The 14,662-nt window shown below is 50.3% G+C and overlaps 1 protein-coding gene across 1 annotated transcript in view; it reads left to right on the top strand.

Annotated features, from left to right (window-relative positions):
* The window catches only part of CNGA4 (cyclic nucleotide gated channel subunit alpha 4), a 456,695-nt gene that overhangs the window by 385,362 nt on the left and 56,671 nt on the right, over positions 1–14,662 (top strand). The window contains exon 6 of the mRNA XM_069639616.1: positions 10,084–11,079. Coding sequence (XP_069495717.1) covers positions 10,084–11,079 — 996 coding nt within the window. The remainder of the gene's footprint in view (positions 1–10,083; positions 11,080–14,662) is intronic.

A 14,662-nucleotide genomic window follows, 5' to 3' on the forward strand; every position in this document is an offset into this window, starting at 1 on the left:
CAGCACAATGGAAGGGTTCATCGGGGAGCATGGATCCTGGGTGGAGGAATGCAGGGACTTGTAGGCTGACTGGAGGAAGCATGGAACACAGCGTGCAGCACAAGGGAAGGGTTCATCGGGGTGCATGGATCCTGGGTGGAGGAATGCAGGGACTTGTAGGCTGACTGGAGGAAGCATGGAACAGACCGTGCAGCACAAGGGAAGGGTTCATCGGTGAGCATGGACCCTGGGGGAGGAATGCAGGGACTTGTAGACTGACTGGAGGAAGCATGGAACACAGCGTGGAGTACAAGGGAAGGGTTCATCGGGGAGCATGGACCCTGGGGGAGGAATGCAGGGACTTGTAGACTGACTGGAGGAGGTATGGAACACAGCGTGGACTACGAGGGAAGGTCCATCGGGTACATGGATCCTGGGTGGAGGAATGCAGGGACTTGTAGATTGACTGGAGGAAGCATGGAACACATCATGGACTACGAGGGAAAGGACCATCGGGGTGCATGGATCCTGGGTGGAGGAATACAGGGACTTGTAGACTGACTGGAGGAAGCATGGAACACAGCGTGCAGCACAAGGGAAGGGTTCATCGGGGAGCATGGACCCTGGGGGAGGAATGCAGGGACTTGTAGACTGACTGGAGGAAGCACGGAACACAGCGTGCAGCACAAGGGAAGGGTTCATCGGGGAGCATGGACCCTGGGGGAGGAATGCAGGGACTTGTAGACTGACTGGAGGAAGCACGGAACACAGCGTGCAGCACAAGGGAAGGGTTCATCGGGGAGAATGGACCATGGCGGAGGAATGCAGGGACTTGTAGACTGACTGGAGGAAGCATGGAACACAGCGTGGACTACGAGGGAAAGGACCATCGGGGAGCATGGATCCTGGGTGGAGGAATGCAGAGAATCATAGATTGAGTGGAGGAATCAGTGGGACTCGTGGGCTATGAGTGGGTGAAGAACATGCACTCAAAGGCTAAGTGGCAGAACCTGATTGACTCATGGACTACGGTGGAGGGAACACAGGTTGCATGGATTGAGTGGGGGAGTACAATGACTCGTAGACTTTGGGTCATAAAAGCAGGGAAACGCATAGCCCACAAGTGGAGGAAGCATGGGGACCCAATGACTACAGGTGGAAGAAGGCCATGCACTCATGGGCTATGAGAGTGGGTAAAATGGGGCTGCATGGATTATAGGGGTACAGGGACTCATGACTTTTAGTAAGGAAAGCATGGGGACTCATGGGCTATGAGTGGCGAAAACATTGGGACTCAGGACTGTAAGGGGAAGAGGCATAGGGACTGAAGGTGCTGTGCATGAATGCAATGCTGCAGCCCAACTGTGCGACTAGGATTGAGCTGGGCTGCAGCACATACACCGTGCTGTGTACAACACTTTAGTTGGGATGTGCAGTCTCAATAGTGTGCAATGGTAATCTAAATCACTCCCAGAAACCCATGTAAGCATGTGCTCTGCCACGGTTTGCCCAGGGCAGTGGTAACATGGTACCATCATGTAAATGTGGACTCTGAAGAGAGGCTGAATCTATGCGCATAAGTACTTATTGAGCTGGAAACCTATGTAGGCTCTCAAACTCTCATTTCCCCGGGTGCGGGCTCTCAGTGAATGCAGTTGTGTGGTATGGGGCCTGAGTTACAAATTGTAGGACCATCATTCTTTTTTTTAGTTCTGGCAGGCCATGGCTCTCTGTCCTTTCTCTCTCCATGTTTGGCACTTTCTGCTCTCCACCGCTGCCCAGTGTATGTCATTTGTTTCTATGTTGTGAGAAGCTTAGTCCAGGCTCCCAACCAACACTTAGATCAATGGTGTCCTTACCTGACGGTATTACCCAAATTGACCTTTTACAATTGACCTTTTGCACAATTGACCTAATTATAGTGGTGCTAATTGACCTTCTGCACAATTGACCTTTATATTATTTTAGTTATTTTATATATGTATTGGGTTGGTTTTGGATTATAAATAATATAAGGGGATTGGGCGGGGGGTTGCAGGGGGTTTTGGATTGGGTGGGGGGGTTGCAGGGGGTCCCCCCCCCCCGCATGTACGTCCTAATTCACCTTCTAAATTAGGTCAATTCTCCCGAGGTCAATTCTCCTGAGGTCAATTCTGAAAAGGTCAATTAGTATACAACCTAGCTGACCACTGCCAGCCTCATTTTAGGTAAGCTCCACATTTCCCGCACCGGCCCATGTCTGTGATCGGGTAAGAGGATATTGGTACTTTTCTGGGTGGGGCGGTAAATAGGCACAGGGGACCTGGGTGCTTGGCAAGTTCCCATGCCTTTTACCCCCAAGGCCAGCAAAGAAGGGATAATGCAGACTGGCGTGTATGTGCACGGTGGCCTTCACTGCGAAGAATTCCTATCGATTTCGCCTGCTTTAAAAAACTGTTGGTGCCCATTCCCTGTGCATAGAAATACACAGAAAGCATATTGCCAAAATGTAGGGTGAGAGCTTGCCTCCACCTGTTTTTAATCATGTTTTCAGCGTAGGGATTGGCCTGGAACAAGACAGAGTAGTGTTCTTGCAAAGTCTGTCTTATTGGGGCGGTGCCGCTCTGTCCCAACGCCCAGGTGTTAGCCCAGGAAACTCCCAGATCTGTTCCAAAACCATATCTCACGTTCCCAAACCATGTGTCACGCACAGGACTGAATGCAGAAATTGCCAAAGCCTCACAGCCTGTTCAGAGGCTTTCCAAATTGGCAAATATGTCTTGCCATTTTACAGAAATGTTTTTGTTAGGTTGAGTTTTGTGACCAATGAAAAGAGAAGAGTGCAACTTCCAATACTCCTGAAAAGGGTTCTTTAATGAATCACTATCACAAAAATGTTTTAAATGTAAAAATTGTGGGCATTCTTATGTTCCCAAAATGCAAATTGCCAAGCTTGGGTTCCATGAAGAGAGACTGTGTTGGTTGTATACGAATTGTTCGAACTACAATTGTTCGAATTACAATTGACCTTTGCACAATTGACCGAATTGTGAAGGTCAATTGTTACATATATGCGGGGGGAAACCCCCCCCGCAACCCCCCATTATATATATATATATATATATATATATATATAACCAAACCAATATATATATATATATATATATAAGGTCAATTTGGACCCTCGACTTTCGGTCAATTAGGTAATTCGAACAATTGTGTTCGAACAATTTGGGTAATACCACTGTGTTGCGCGACCGTCCTTGAGCCACACCCTGGACCCCACCCCCGGGCCCCACCCCACCCCACAAGGAGGCAAGGGTTGAAAAAGTAAATATTTTCCATGTCCAGCACTGATCTTTGTCATTTAACGTCTGCATATTTACCCAGCTTTTTAAAAATGATTTCTCCAGATGTCTCCAGATATAGGCCTCCAGTTTATCGAGAAGCCCAAAGGAGTCTGCAATCCATAATTCCAAGCCATAGGTCAATGTTGGAATAATCTTCCCTACATGAAATGAAATGGCCGGTTGCAGTGAACTTATCATCCATTTTTAATAATCGATTTGTCAATGCGGTCGTTTTCTGGTGTAAAATAATTCCAATATTTCCAAATCCTTGATTTGCCGTCATGTGGAAACCCAAGTAGGTTATTCTACTGGAGCTGGTTATAATGGCCTTTTCCAAAATCCATTTGGGTAGACTGTTTTTGTTTTTGTTTTAGAGAATTGCAGAATTCTCTGGATTAATTACAAGTCCATTCAGATGTGCATAGTCTTTAAAAGCCACTGCAGCCCAATCTTTGTCTTACCAAACAATAAAAAATTATCGGCATAAATGATCCACAGAATTTTCAAGGATCCCAACTTTGGGAAAACCAATAATTTCCCTTCTAAAAATTCCCCCACCTCTGACACATATAGGTTATGAACCCATCAGCATCGTCTCTGATTCATTGTATCCGCCTACTCTTCTGCCATGATGGTATTTCTCATCCCCCTATCTCTTAATGAAAGGGAATACATATTCTCCAGCATTGGATCTTTCATGGATTCACATGCTTAGAATATTCCCCGTCGACTGACTGGGAACCCTCGGTACACTTATCAAGCCGTTTCCCATAGGAAAACGTTTGACACTTTTGTGCCCTATCTATGTCGTTTTGGGCCCGCGCACGCATGCCCCACTAGGACGTAGTGCTATAAATGCCCCACCCCCGCGGTTCCTTTCAGATTTCAACCGTCTCCAAAGTAGTGGGAGCACCATGTGTAGTCTACTATTTTGTCTAGGTTGTGCTGTTGGAGTTTCTCCTGATGTCAGGAAAAGCACTGTTCCGCCCGTGCGCTACGTGCGGGTTGAATAAGGTGTACGAGGGGGACGGACATATGGATTGCATACATTGTCTACACCCTCATCATTTGGCGGACAAGTGTGACATATGCAAGGGCTTCTCCCAGAAGACTCTTAAAGATCGAAGTCGAAGACTTGTGGCATGGTTAAACGATGGAGCGGGGGCATACCCGCCTTCGGAGGTGGGCTCCACGCGCAGCATGACCTCAGTGTCAAAATCTTCAGGGGCCCCGCGCCGCTCAACATCGTCGGAACCCCCGGTGAAGAAATCACGACCGGCGGGGAAGGAATCATCGAGAAGCCATTCTAAGGACTCTTCGTCGAAGAAAGCCTTGTCATCCTCATCTTCAACGAAGAAAGACAGAAAAGAAAAATCTAAATCCTCCTCGGGCGATCATCATAGATCGACCTCGAGTCGAGATGCAGAGAAGCGCAGGTCGAGTTCGGAAAAGGCGGCAACGCCTCAAGGACCTGCATGACTGCCGCAGTCGTCAACGGCAGGGCAGTCGTCGACCACATCTCTGCCACTGACACAATTGGCCTCAACCATTCTTGGACCGCAGGCAATAACGACAACGTTGACGACGGGTCCAGCTATTGCTTCGTCGATGGATATTCCACAAGAGGCCTGGCGACCAGTTTACGACCCAGTTTTGCCAGAGACACTACTTCAACAAGAGGCCTTGTCGGTTTCCTCGGGAGATGAGGATGTGAGAGTAGCTGGCCCTGCAGACCTCGGGTTACGAGGGATTACCAAGCCTCTCTCCGGGAGCATTCCGGGGTCTACCCCTCTGCTCAATCCGCAGTCACTCTTGTCGCTGGAGGTCTTATCCACGTTGCAAACGTTGCTGAAGACACTGGACCATAGACTACCTCAAGCAACTCCGGCTAGGTTGGCCATCGACGACCCGGGCCCCTCTCGTCAGCCACCTCCGTCAACCCCCACGGCATTGCCAGCGGGTGCAGACCTCTCGGCTCCACGCCGCGAGGAAGGAGAGCTGATGGATTCAGACCCAGACAGTAGAGCCTTATCGGATGTCTCGCTCTCCCCCTCCAGGGATCCAACCTGGGAATCCGAAGCAGAATTAGAAACCCCAAGAAGCCCGGCTCAGCCGTCTCCCCCGGACGATATTGGGTAATTTCACACCATGATGGCCAAGGCTTGTACAGAATTCGGCCTGGCCCAGGAAGAGGAGAAAAAGGACTGTTTTCTTTTCGACCACATGGGAAAGAGGAGAAGGTCGGTGTTTTCAGTACCCATCCTGGATCATGTGTGGCAGGAGGGGCTACAGACCATGCGCCACCCTTTCTCAGAACCAGCGATAAAAGGTTGTCTGGAGAATGTAAGGCTCCAGAGTCTACCCCCAAGTGTCTCTCCTCCCAACCAACTCCTGACTCAGTGGTGTCGGCGGCGAGAAAGGCGAGGGCCCAGCACAAGTGCACAACCCCCCTGGAAAGTGATGCCAGACGACAGGATGCTTTTGGCAAAAAAGTGCTGTCGGTAGGTGCTACCACAGTGAAAGCGGCCAATTCCCTGGCCATAGTAGCCAGATACGACAGGGAGATGTGGCACTGACTGGCTCCTATGCTGGAGCATCTTCCGGAAGAACATCGTAAGGCGGCGATGTTACTGGTCAGAGAAGGTGAAGAGGCCTCCAATCATGCCATAAACATTGCGGTGGACCTCGCGGAAACGGGGTTTAAGCAGGTGAATAACGGTGTGGTTCTCCGAAGGCAGGCATGGCTGAAATGCACCAACTTTTGACCAGAGGTGCAATACAAGGTGCTGGATATGCCTTTGAGGGAGACCTTCTGTTCGGTGAGAAGGTAGACGAGGCCCTGAAGGGCATGAAAGAGGACTCGGACACGGCACGTTCCTTGGGGGCCCTCCGAAGTTTCCGGTCTTTTCGTCCCTTCAGGGGAGCATCAGGAAATGCCAGATTCTCGGCATCGAGAGACAGATCCTTCAGTAGGCCAGCATACCCCTCCCAGGGATACAGACGGGCTTCTTAAGCGGCAAAACGATGCCGGGACTACCAGGCCCCCAAGAAGAGAACAGGATACTCATCGACGACAGATAAGCAGACCAAGGACCAGCAATGACAGGCATTGGAACGTTCTGGGAGGTAGGGTATCGTGCTACATCAACGAATGGGAGCAAATAACAACGGATCAATGGGTGTTGGACACTGTAAGATATGGACATTCCCTGCAATTCAAAAGCAACCCTCCACACATTCCACCGGCGTTTGTAGCTCAACCCCATCTGAGCGTGTTGCAGCAGGAAGTAGCACTTATGCTACAAAAAGGTGCTATAGAATTGGTTCCGTCATCACAGAGGGGTGAAGGGGTTTATTCCCGATACTTTGTGGTGAAAAAGTGGTGTCCCATTCTAGACCTGCGCGATCTAAACAAATCCTTGAAAAGCCTAAAATTCAAGATGCTCACGCTCCAAGAAGTAATCCGGTCAGTCCAAGAAGGGGACTTTCTGTCGTCTCTGGACCTGCAGGACGCGTCCTTCCACATACCGATGTGTCAGCGACACAAAAAGTTCCTAAGGTTTGTGGTAGGGCGGACTCACTACCAGTTCACAGTACTTCCCTTTGGGCTGAAATCCTCTCCCAGAACGTTCATGAAATGTTTGGCCCGGTGGCAGCCTGGCTGAGAAGGCAAGGCCATCATGTATACCCGTATCTCGATGACTGGTTGGTGAGGGGGGTCCTCCCCTATGTCGACTCACACAAGTTTGCAGACCACCATGCACCTCTTACAACGGCTGTGGTTTATGGTAAACTTCGAGAAATCCTTGTTAACGCCGTCGAGAAGCTTGGTGTTCTTGGGCGTACAGTTCGAGATCCAGTCAGGGTTACTGAAGCCATCCCTCGACAGAATCACCAAACTCAATCGATTGGCAGGTCAGCTGAAAATCAATACCAGACTGTCAGTGCGAAAATATATGTCAATTCTGGGCGCTATGGCGTCCTGCATTCCTCTGGTGGGCAACTGCTGCCTATTCATGAGGCCGGTGAAAGAGTTTCTGGCGGACCAGTGGACGCAGGCCCAAGGGCTCTGGTTGGACAAACTGACCGTCGACGACGACGACGAGCTCCTACTAGCTCTTCAGTGGTGGAAAAGCTTCCAGAATCTATCCAGAGGGGTACCCCTACAGGAGCTGGAATTTCAGCTAACCATAGTGACGGACGCGTCCCTGACAGGCTGGGGAGCACACATGGGCACTCTACAAATGCAAGGTCGTTGGTCTTGGAGGGAATCTCTCCTGCACATCAACGTTCTGGAACTGAGAGCAGTGCGCTGGGCCCTGAAGTTGTTCCTGCCACACATCAGAGGGTCCATAGTAAGAGTATTGACAGACAACACAACAGTGATGTTTTACTTGAGGAAGCAAGGGGGCACGCGATCCAGAACCCTTTCCACCGAGGCTCAGAAGGTGTGGCACTGGGCTCTGAAACACGCTATATCCATCGTAGCTCATCATCTTCCGGGGGTACGGAACGAGCAAGCGGACTCGCTCAGCAGAAATATGGACCAAATTTACGAATGGGAGATAGACAGCGTTCAGTTGTCGAAAGTCTTCGAGAAATGGGGACGGCCTCCGCTGGATCTCTTCGCCACGAAGAGGAACAAGAAGTGTGAAATGTATGCCAGCAGGTGTCCACAGGAAGGCTCGCTGGGGGAAGCGTTCTCCTTTCCGTGGACAGACAAGTTCCTCTACGCCTTCCCTCCGTTCCCTCTGATACGGAGAACTCTGCAGTGGATACGCAGGTACAGGTGCCAGGTCATCCTAGTGGCACGGTGTTGGCCGAGGCAGCTGTGGTTTTCCGACCTGCTTCACCTGTCAGTGGATCAACCAGTAGCGTTCCCGAAGGTTCCCAATCTCCTGTCCCGGGACGAGGGAACAGTGTGGCATCACAATCCAGACAGTCTCAATCTCACAGCTTGGCTCCTGACTTTTCAGAATTTGGTGCCTTGAGCATTTCATCGGACTGTCGGAGGATCCTGCAAGCAGCGCAAGCCCCTTCCACCAACAAGTCGTACATGTGTAAGTGGAGAAGGTTCTGTACGTGGTGTCAACGACAGACGGGAGTGCAACCTCTAAGGGTTACTCCGGAACAGCTTCTGCCGTATATCCGCTACACCTAGCGAAGAGCGGATTATCTTTTTCATCAATAAAGGTACACCTGGCGGCCATCTCTAGGTTCACTAGGAGAAGGAATTCGTCTCCCTTGTTTAGTGACAGGTTGGTGAAACACTTCATGAGGGGTTTGTTCCAGGCGTTCCCTCCGGTTAAACGTTTTCCACCAACGTGGAGCCTGAATATGGTGCTAGCAGGGTTAATGAAACCACCCTTTGAACCAATGGCCACATCGTCGATGAAGTTCTTGTCATGGAAAGTGGCCTTTCTAATAGCTATAACATCAGCTAGGCGGATCTCGGAGTTGCAAGCGTTGGTCATAGACCCTCCGTACCTAAGGTTTTTTAAGGACAAAGTGGTTCTGTCAATAAATCCTCATTTCATTCCAAAAGTTCCTACGGCTTATCATAATCACTCACCATTGTCCTGCCCACCTTTTTTGCGACCCCCTCATCGGCTGCGGAAAAAGTCCTACATATCATGGACGTCAAGAGAGCTCTAAAATTTTACCTTCATCGGACTCAGCAACTTAGATCTACGCAACAACTCTTCGTTGCATATGGTCCTTCGGCAAAAGGAAAAGCAATTTCAAAGCAGGGATGGCCTGATGGGTCTCGTCGACGATTGCCTTCTGTCATTCAAAAGCGGGAAAACCGCTACAAGGGCGTCCGAGAGCTCATTCCACAAGGGCAACTTTGTCGTCGATGGCGTTGTGGGCAGGAATCCCGCTGACAGACATTTGCCAGGCGGCGGCATGGTCAGCACCTCACACATTTACCCGCCACTACTGCCTCGAACGGCAGCATGCGGACAAAATACAAATGGGAAGAGCAGTCTTGCGCCATCTGTTTCAATAAGGTAAGCCATTTTCAAGAAGGGTCTGTGCTTATTTTGACATGTGTATATATGGATGTATATAAGGATGTATATAGATATTTATATATGTGTATATAGGTATGGATATGTGCATGTACTGTTGCGCATTTTAAATTGGCATCCTACATAAGCGTGCTTCGCTATACATATGCTTGGGAGGTTATCGGATTGCATTCACACCTCCTCTTTTTCAGGATCACTGCTGTGCGTTTTATTCTAAGCATGTGAATCCATGAAAGATCCAATGCTGGAGAAGGGAATAGTTTCTTACCTGTAACTCCATTTCTCCAGCATTGGTATCTTTCATGGATTAACATGCGCCCGCCGGCCTCCCCGGAATGCAATCGTCTTGTATATCTAGGTTTCACCCCATTCTGCTTTGGAGGGGTCGAAATCTGAAGGGAGCCGCGGGGGCGGGGCATTTATACCGCTACGTCCTAGTGGGGCATGCGTGCGCAGGCCCAAAACGACGTAGTTAGGACACAAAAGTGTCAAACGTTTTCCTATGGGAAACGGCTTTATAAGTGTACCGAGGGTTCCCAGTCTGTCGACGGGGAATATTCTAAGCATGTGAATCCATGAAAGATACCAATGCTGGAGAAATGGAGTTACAGGTAAGAAACTATTCCCTTCTATCCCTTTCCCGATAGCCGTTGTATTGAATCGTGCTGTGTTCTTTTGTATCATTTTTTTATTTTTTTATATCTCACTTGTTTAACACAAAGACTTTTACTTATTTCCCACAGGTTATTTAGAACAAGGAATCTTGGTTGTAGACCGCCAAAAGATCGCCAAGCACTATGTGAAGACATCAAACTTCCGATGGAATATCCTGTCCTTGCTTCCCACAGATTTGCTTTACCTGAAAATGGGGATCGACGTCCCGGTTGTCAGGGTCAATCGCTTCTTGCGCACGCCAAGGCTTTTTGAAGCTTTTGACCGTACAGAGACTAGAATTGCATACCCCAACGCCTTCCGTATCTGCAAGCTAATGGCCTACGTTTTTGTGGTTATCCATTGGAATAGCTGCATCTACTTTGCATTGTCCAACTACATTGGATTCGGGAAGGATATATGGGTTTACCCCAACACCACAGACCCAGATTTTGGCCGCCTTGCTCGCCAGTATATCTACAGCTTCTACTTCTCGACCCTCATTCTAACCACGGTAGGGGACACACCACACCCCCAGCAAGAGGAAGAGTTCCTTTTCATGGTGGCCGACTTTCTTATTGCCGTGCTGGGCTTTGCCACCATTATGGGGAGCATGAGCTCAGTCATCTCCAACATGAATAGTGCTGATGCTGCCTTCTACCCCAACCACAACCTGGTGAAGCTTTACCTCCAGATGCACAAAGTCAACAAGAACCTGAAGAACCGTGTCATCTCCTGGCACCAGCACCTGCAGATCAATAAGAAGATGACCAATGAGAACGACATCCTGAAGAACTTGCCCGAGCGGCTGCGCGCTGAGGTGGCAATCAGTGTGCACCTGCCCACCCTGAGCAAGGTGCAGATCTTTCAGAATTGTGAGAAGAGCCTGCTGGAGGAGCTGGTGCTCAAGCTGAAGCCCCAGGTCTACAGCCCCGGCGAGTACGTCTGTAAGAAGGGGGACATCGGCCGGGAGATGTACATCATCAAGGAGGGCAAGCTGGCTGTGGTGGCTGATGACGGCGTGACCGAGTATGCTGTGTTGGGTGAAGGGCAATACTTTGGGGAGATCAGCATCTTGAACATCAAAGGTGAGTATAAAACATACCAAATTGGGCAAACTAGATCATTAGTTCACCTAGCTGAGATTAACCTTAATTAGGATACGGGTTAATCAGATTCAGTAGTAGATGTTAGGTTGGCGCACTGCTGCGTGTACAGGTGTCTATGAGGTTAAGCCCCAATCTCAGGCTGAATACACTGTTTTATTAAATGTACCAATTAAACGGTGCATGTCCTGAATTAAACATCAGTGTTCATTGTCTCACCTCCTTGGATAGTAACACAGAAATAAAGGTGTCTGTTACACATCAATTATTGCCTTTACAAATATATTAGAGCCCTGGCCCTTTGTTATTCAAACATGAGACCTTGCCCTCATATACATTATTTTATCCCTTAGCCGACACGTGTTTCGACCTCTTCTGGGTCCTCCTCATTGATATTTATTTATTTTACATTTATTAAGCGCACAAAACACTCGGGCATCACAACGCTGTTACAACCAGTTACACTCAAATATGATCAAAGTCGTGTGAAGATAGTTAGAGTGGGGTGCACATGTTAAAGTCCAAATGCTTAGGCAAATAGCCAAGTTTTCAGAGCCTTGCTGAAGGTCCAGTAGGAAGGTTCTTTTCTTAGGAGGGTTCTTCTCTAAAACTTGAGGAGATCCCTCTGCGGTTTCCGGAAGCAACTCAAGACCGTCCTCTTTGCTTCTGCCTTCGCCCCCTACCCCGCCCTCCCCTGCTGATCTGTTCTCTCTTGGCACCGTGCACCTGGCTACCCTCTGTCCTCCGGGCCCAGATACCTGCTCACCCTGCCACCCTCACACATTGCATCCGGGCCACCCTTTGCACTGGGGTCTGTATCTGTACCGATACACCCCCCCCCTTTTCTTCCTGTACTTATCAGACCTACCCTGTCTGCTGCCTTAAACTCAGCACGTGCCGCTTGCTGGCTGCACTACCATTGTTTGTTGCCTTTGTTATTTATTTATTATTATTTATCTGTTTCTTCTTTGCGCCACACTTTCCACTTCTCCCGCCTTCCATGCACTTTTCCCCTCCCCACTCTCCATGCACTTGCACGTTCTCAATGTCACTGGGCCTAGTAAGATTGTTGTTTTGTTCTCCCCTGTTCCCCTCCCTTGCCTTGTCGTGCTCTGAAACACTTGTGTTTGAGTGCGATAGAAATAAAGAGGGTAATTCATAGAATTCAGCGCACAAGTGGCGCACGTGGCTGGCGCACAGTGTGCACGTGCGAATTACTGCGCCAGCCGCGTGCGCTAAAATCCATTTCCACGCACAGCGTATTCATGGATTTTAGTTTCCAAAACCAGCCGTGGCGCAGAGTGGCACAGCGACCCTGCAGCAGCACCAGTTACGCCCCCAAACCCTCTCCGTGCACCAGGCACAGGTCCCGTACATGGCGCACAGGCCCCCAACCACGAAAACGCCTGTAAAACTCCCAGCGCACCCCTCCGAATACACGTACCCCTCTGCACGGGGAGTGTCACATGCGATTGGAGTGGGTACGTGTATAACAGGGATTCGCGGGAAGATTCACACGCGAAATGCCCTGTGCAAGTGGGGTACGTGTATTCCTGGGGTGCGCGGGAAGTGTCACACGCGATTGGAGAGGGGAACATGTATTTCGGGGGTGCTCTGGAAGTTTCACACGCGAAATGCCCTGTGCGCGTGTATTCCTGGGGTGCATGGGAAGTATCACATGCGATTGGATCAGGGTATGTGTATTTCGGGGGTGCGCGGGAAGTTTCACACGCGAAATGCCCTGTGCAAGTGGGGTATGTGTATTCCTGGGGTGCGCAGGAAGTATCACACGCGAAATGCCCTGTGTGAGTGGGGTACGTGTATTCGTGGGGTGCGCGGGAAGTTTGACACGTGATAGGCCCTGTGCGAGTGGGATACGTGTATTCCTGGGGTGCGCGGGAAGTTTCACACGCGATTGGAGAGGGGAATGTGTATTTCGGGGGTGCGTGGGAAGTTTCACACGTGATAGGCCCTGTGCGAGTGGGGTACGTGTATTCCTGGGGTGCGCGGGAAGTTTCACACGCGATAGGCCCTGTGTGAGTGGGATACGTTTATTTCGGGGGTGCGCAGGAAGTTTCACACGCGATAGGCCCTGTGCGAGTGTGGTATGTGTATTCCTGGGGTGCGTGGGAAGTTTCACACGCGATTGGAGAGGGGAACGTGTATTTTGGGGGTGCGTGGGAAGTTTCACACGCGATAGGCCCCGTGCGAGTGTGGTACGTGTATTCCTGGGGTGCGCAGGAAGTTTCACACGCGATTTTGCTGTCAGAGCAGGGTATGTGATTTTCGGGGGTGCGTGGGGAGTCCTACACATGAATTGGCAGTGTGGGTCCTCCCAGGTGTTCCCTCTACACCCTCCACGGCCCCTGCAGGCAGCCCACACCACAGGGGACTACCCTGCACCCCTGGTCATGTCCCGCAGGCAGCCCATCCACCATGGGCATGCCCCCCAGCCAAGCCACATGTCACCTTGCACTACTGATCACCAACTCATGTCCCCCAGCAGCCCCACCCCCCAGCAGTCAGGGGCACCTGCCAGCAGGCCCCCACTCATGTCCCTCAGCACCCCCACCCTCCAGCAGTCAGGGGCACCTGCCAGCAGGCCCCCACTCATGTCCCCCTGCACCCCCACCCCCCAGCAGTCAGGGGCACCTGCCAGCAGGCCCCCACTCATGTCCCTCAGCACCCCCACCCCCAGCAGTCAGAGGCACCTGCCAGCAGGTCCCCACTCATGTCCCTCAGCACCCCCACCCCCCAGCAGTCAGGGGCACCTGCCAGCAGGCCCCCACACATGTCCCCCTGCCCCCACGTCATGACGATCCTCAATCATGGGCCTAATTGCCAGCCACATCACACCCCACGCCACCCCAGCCCAAAGACCCAACCAAGTATTGCATCCACCCACATAGAAATGCCCATTACATGATACAACCCGAATGGCAAGTATGTAAATTAACACATGTCCGTCACACACACACAAGGGTGCAAGTGAATGTGAAAACCCACATCATGACATGCATGAAATCAATGAGAGAATACCAACCCAAAAGAATATTGAACCCAAAATGAATGTAATGAAAAGAAAACACACAATAATGTGAAGAAATAAAATGCAGCATGTCCAGAAAATAATCAAAAATATGAAATCAGAATCCAAAGAAATCCAAATGAAAATGTGTCCAACAAAGCAAATCCAAGGGAAAAAAATAAGTGAAATCAATTGCTCCATGATGAAATGAAAAAAAAAAATCCACTGTTCAACTGTGTACAAATCACCAATCCAGGGTCCATGAGCCCACCAAATGAAATGAAACCTACAAAAAAGACTACCTAATAAAGAACTGTATACAAAACTGTGGTGCATTGTCCAATGGCGCGTAGGGGGTTCAGGTGAGGAGGGGGTCGCCAGAAGGTCCAGCACATGGAGGAATCCAGCACCGGTGACCCGTCCCAGTAGGTCAACGTGGTCAAAGAGGCATGCGAGACGACGTGCAGTCTCTCCACGAAAATACTGCAGGTCACCTCGCATGCCCCGTTGACGCAACGCCATCCCACTCAGGACAGG

Source organism: Ambystoma mexicanum, chromosome 7q (assembly GCF_040938575.1).
Source record: "Ambystoma mexicanum isolate Mex_15411 chromosome 7q, UKY_AmexF1_1, whole genome shotgun sequence".
Classification (NCBI taxonomy): domain Eukaryota; kingdom Metazoa; phylum Chordata; class Amphibia; order Caudata; family Ambystomatidae; genus Ambystoma; species Ambystoma mexicanum.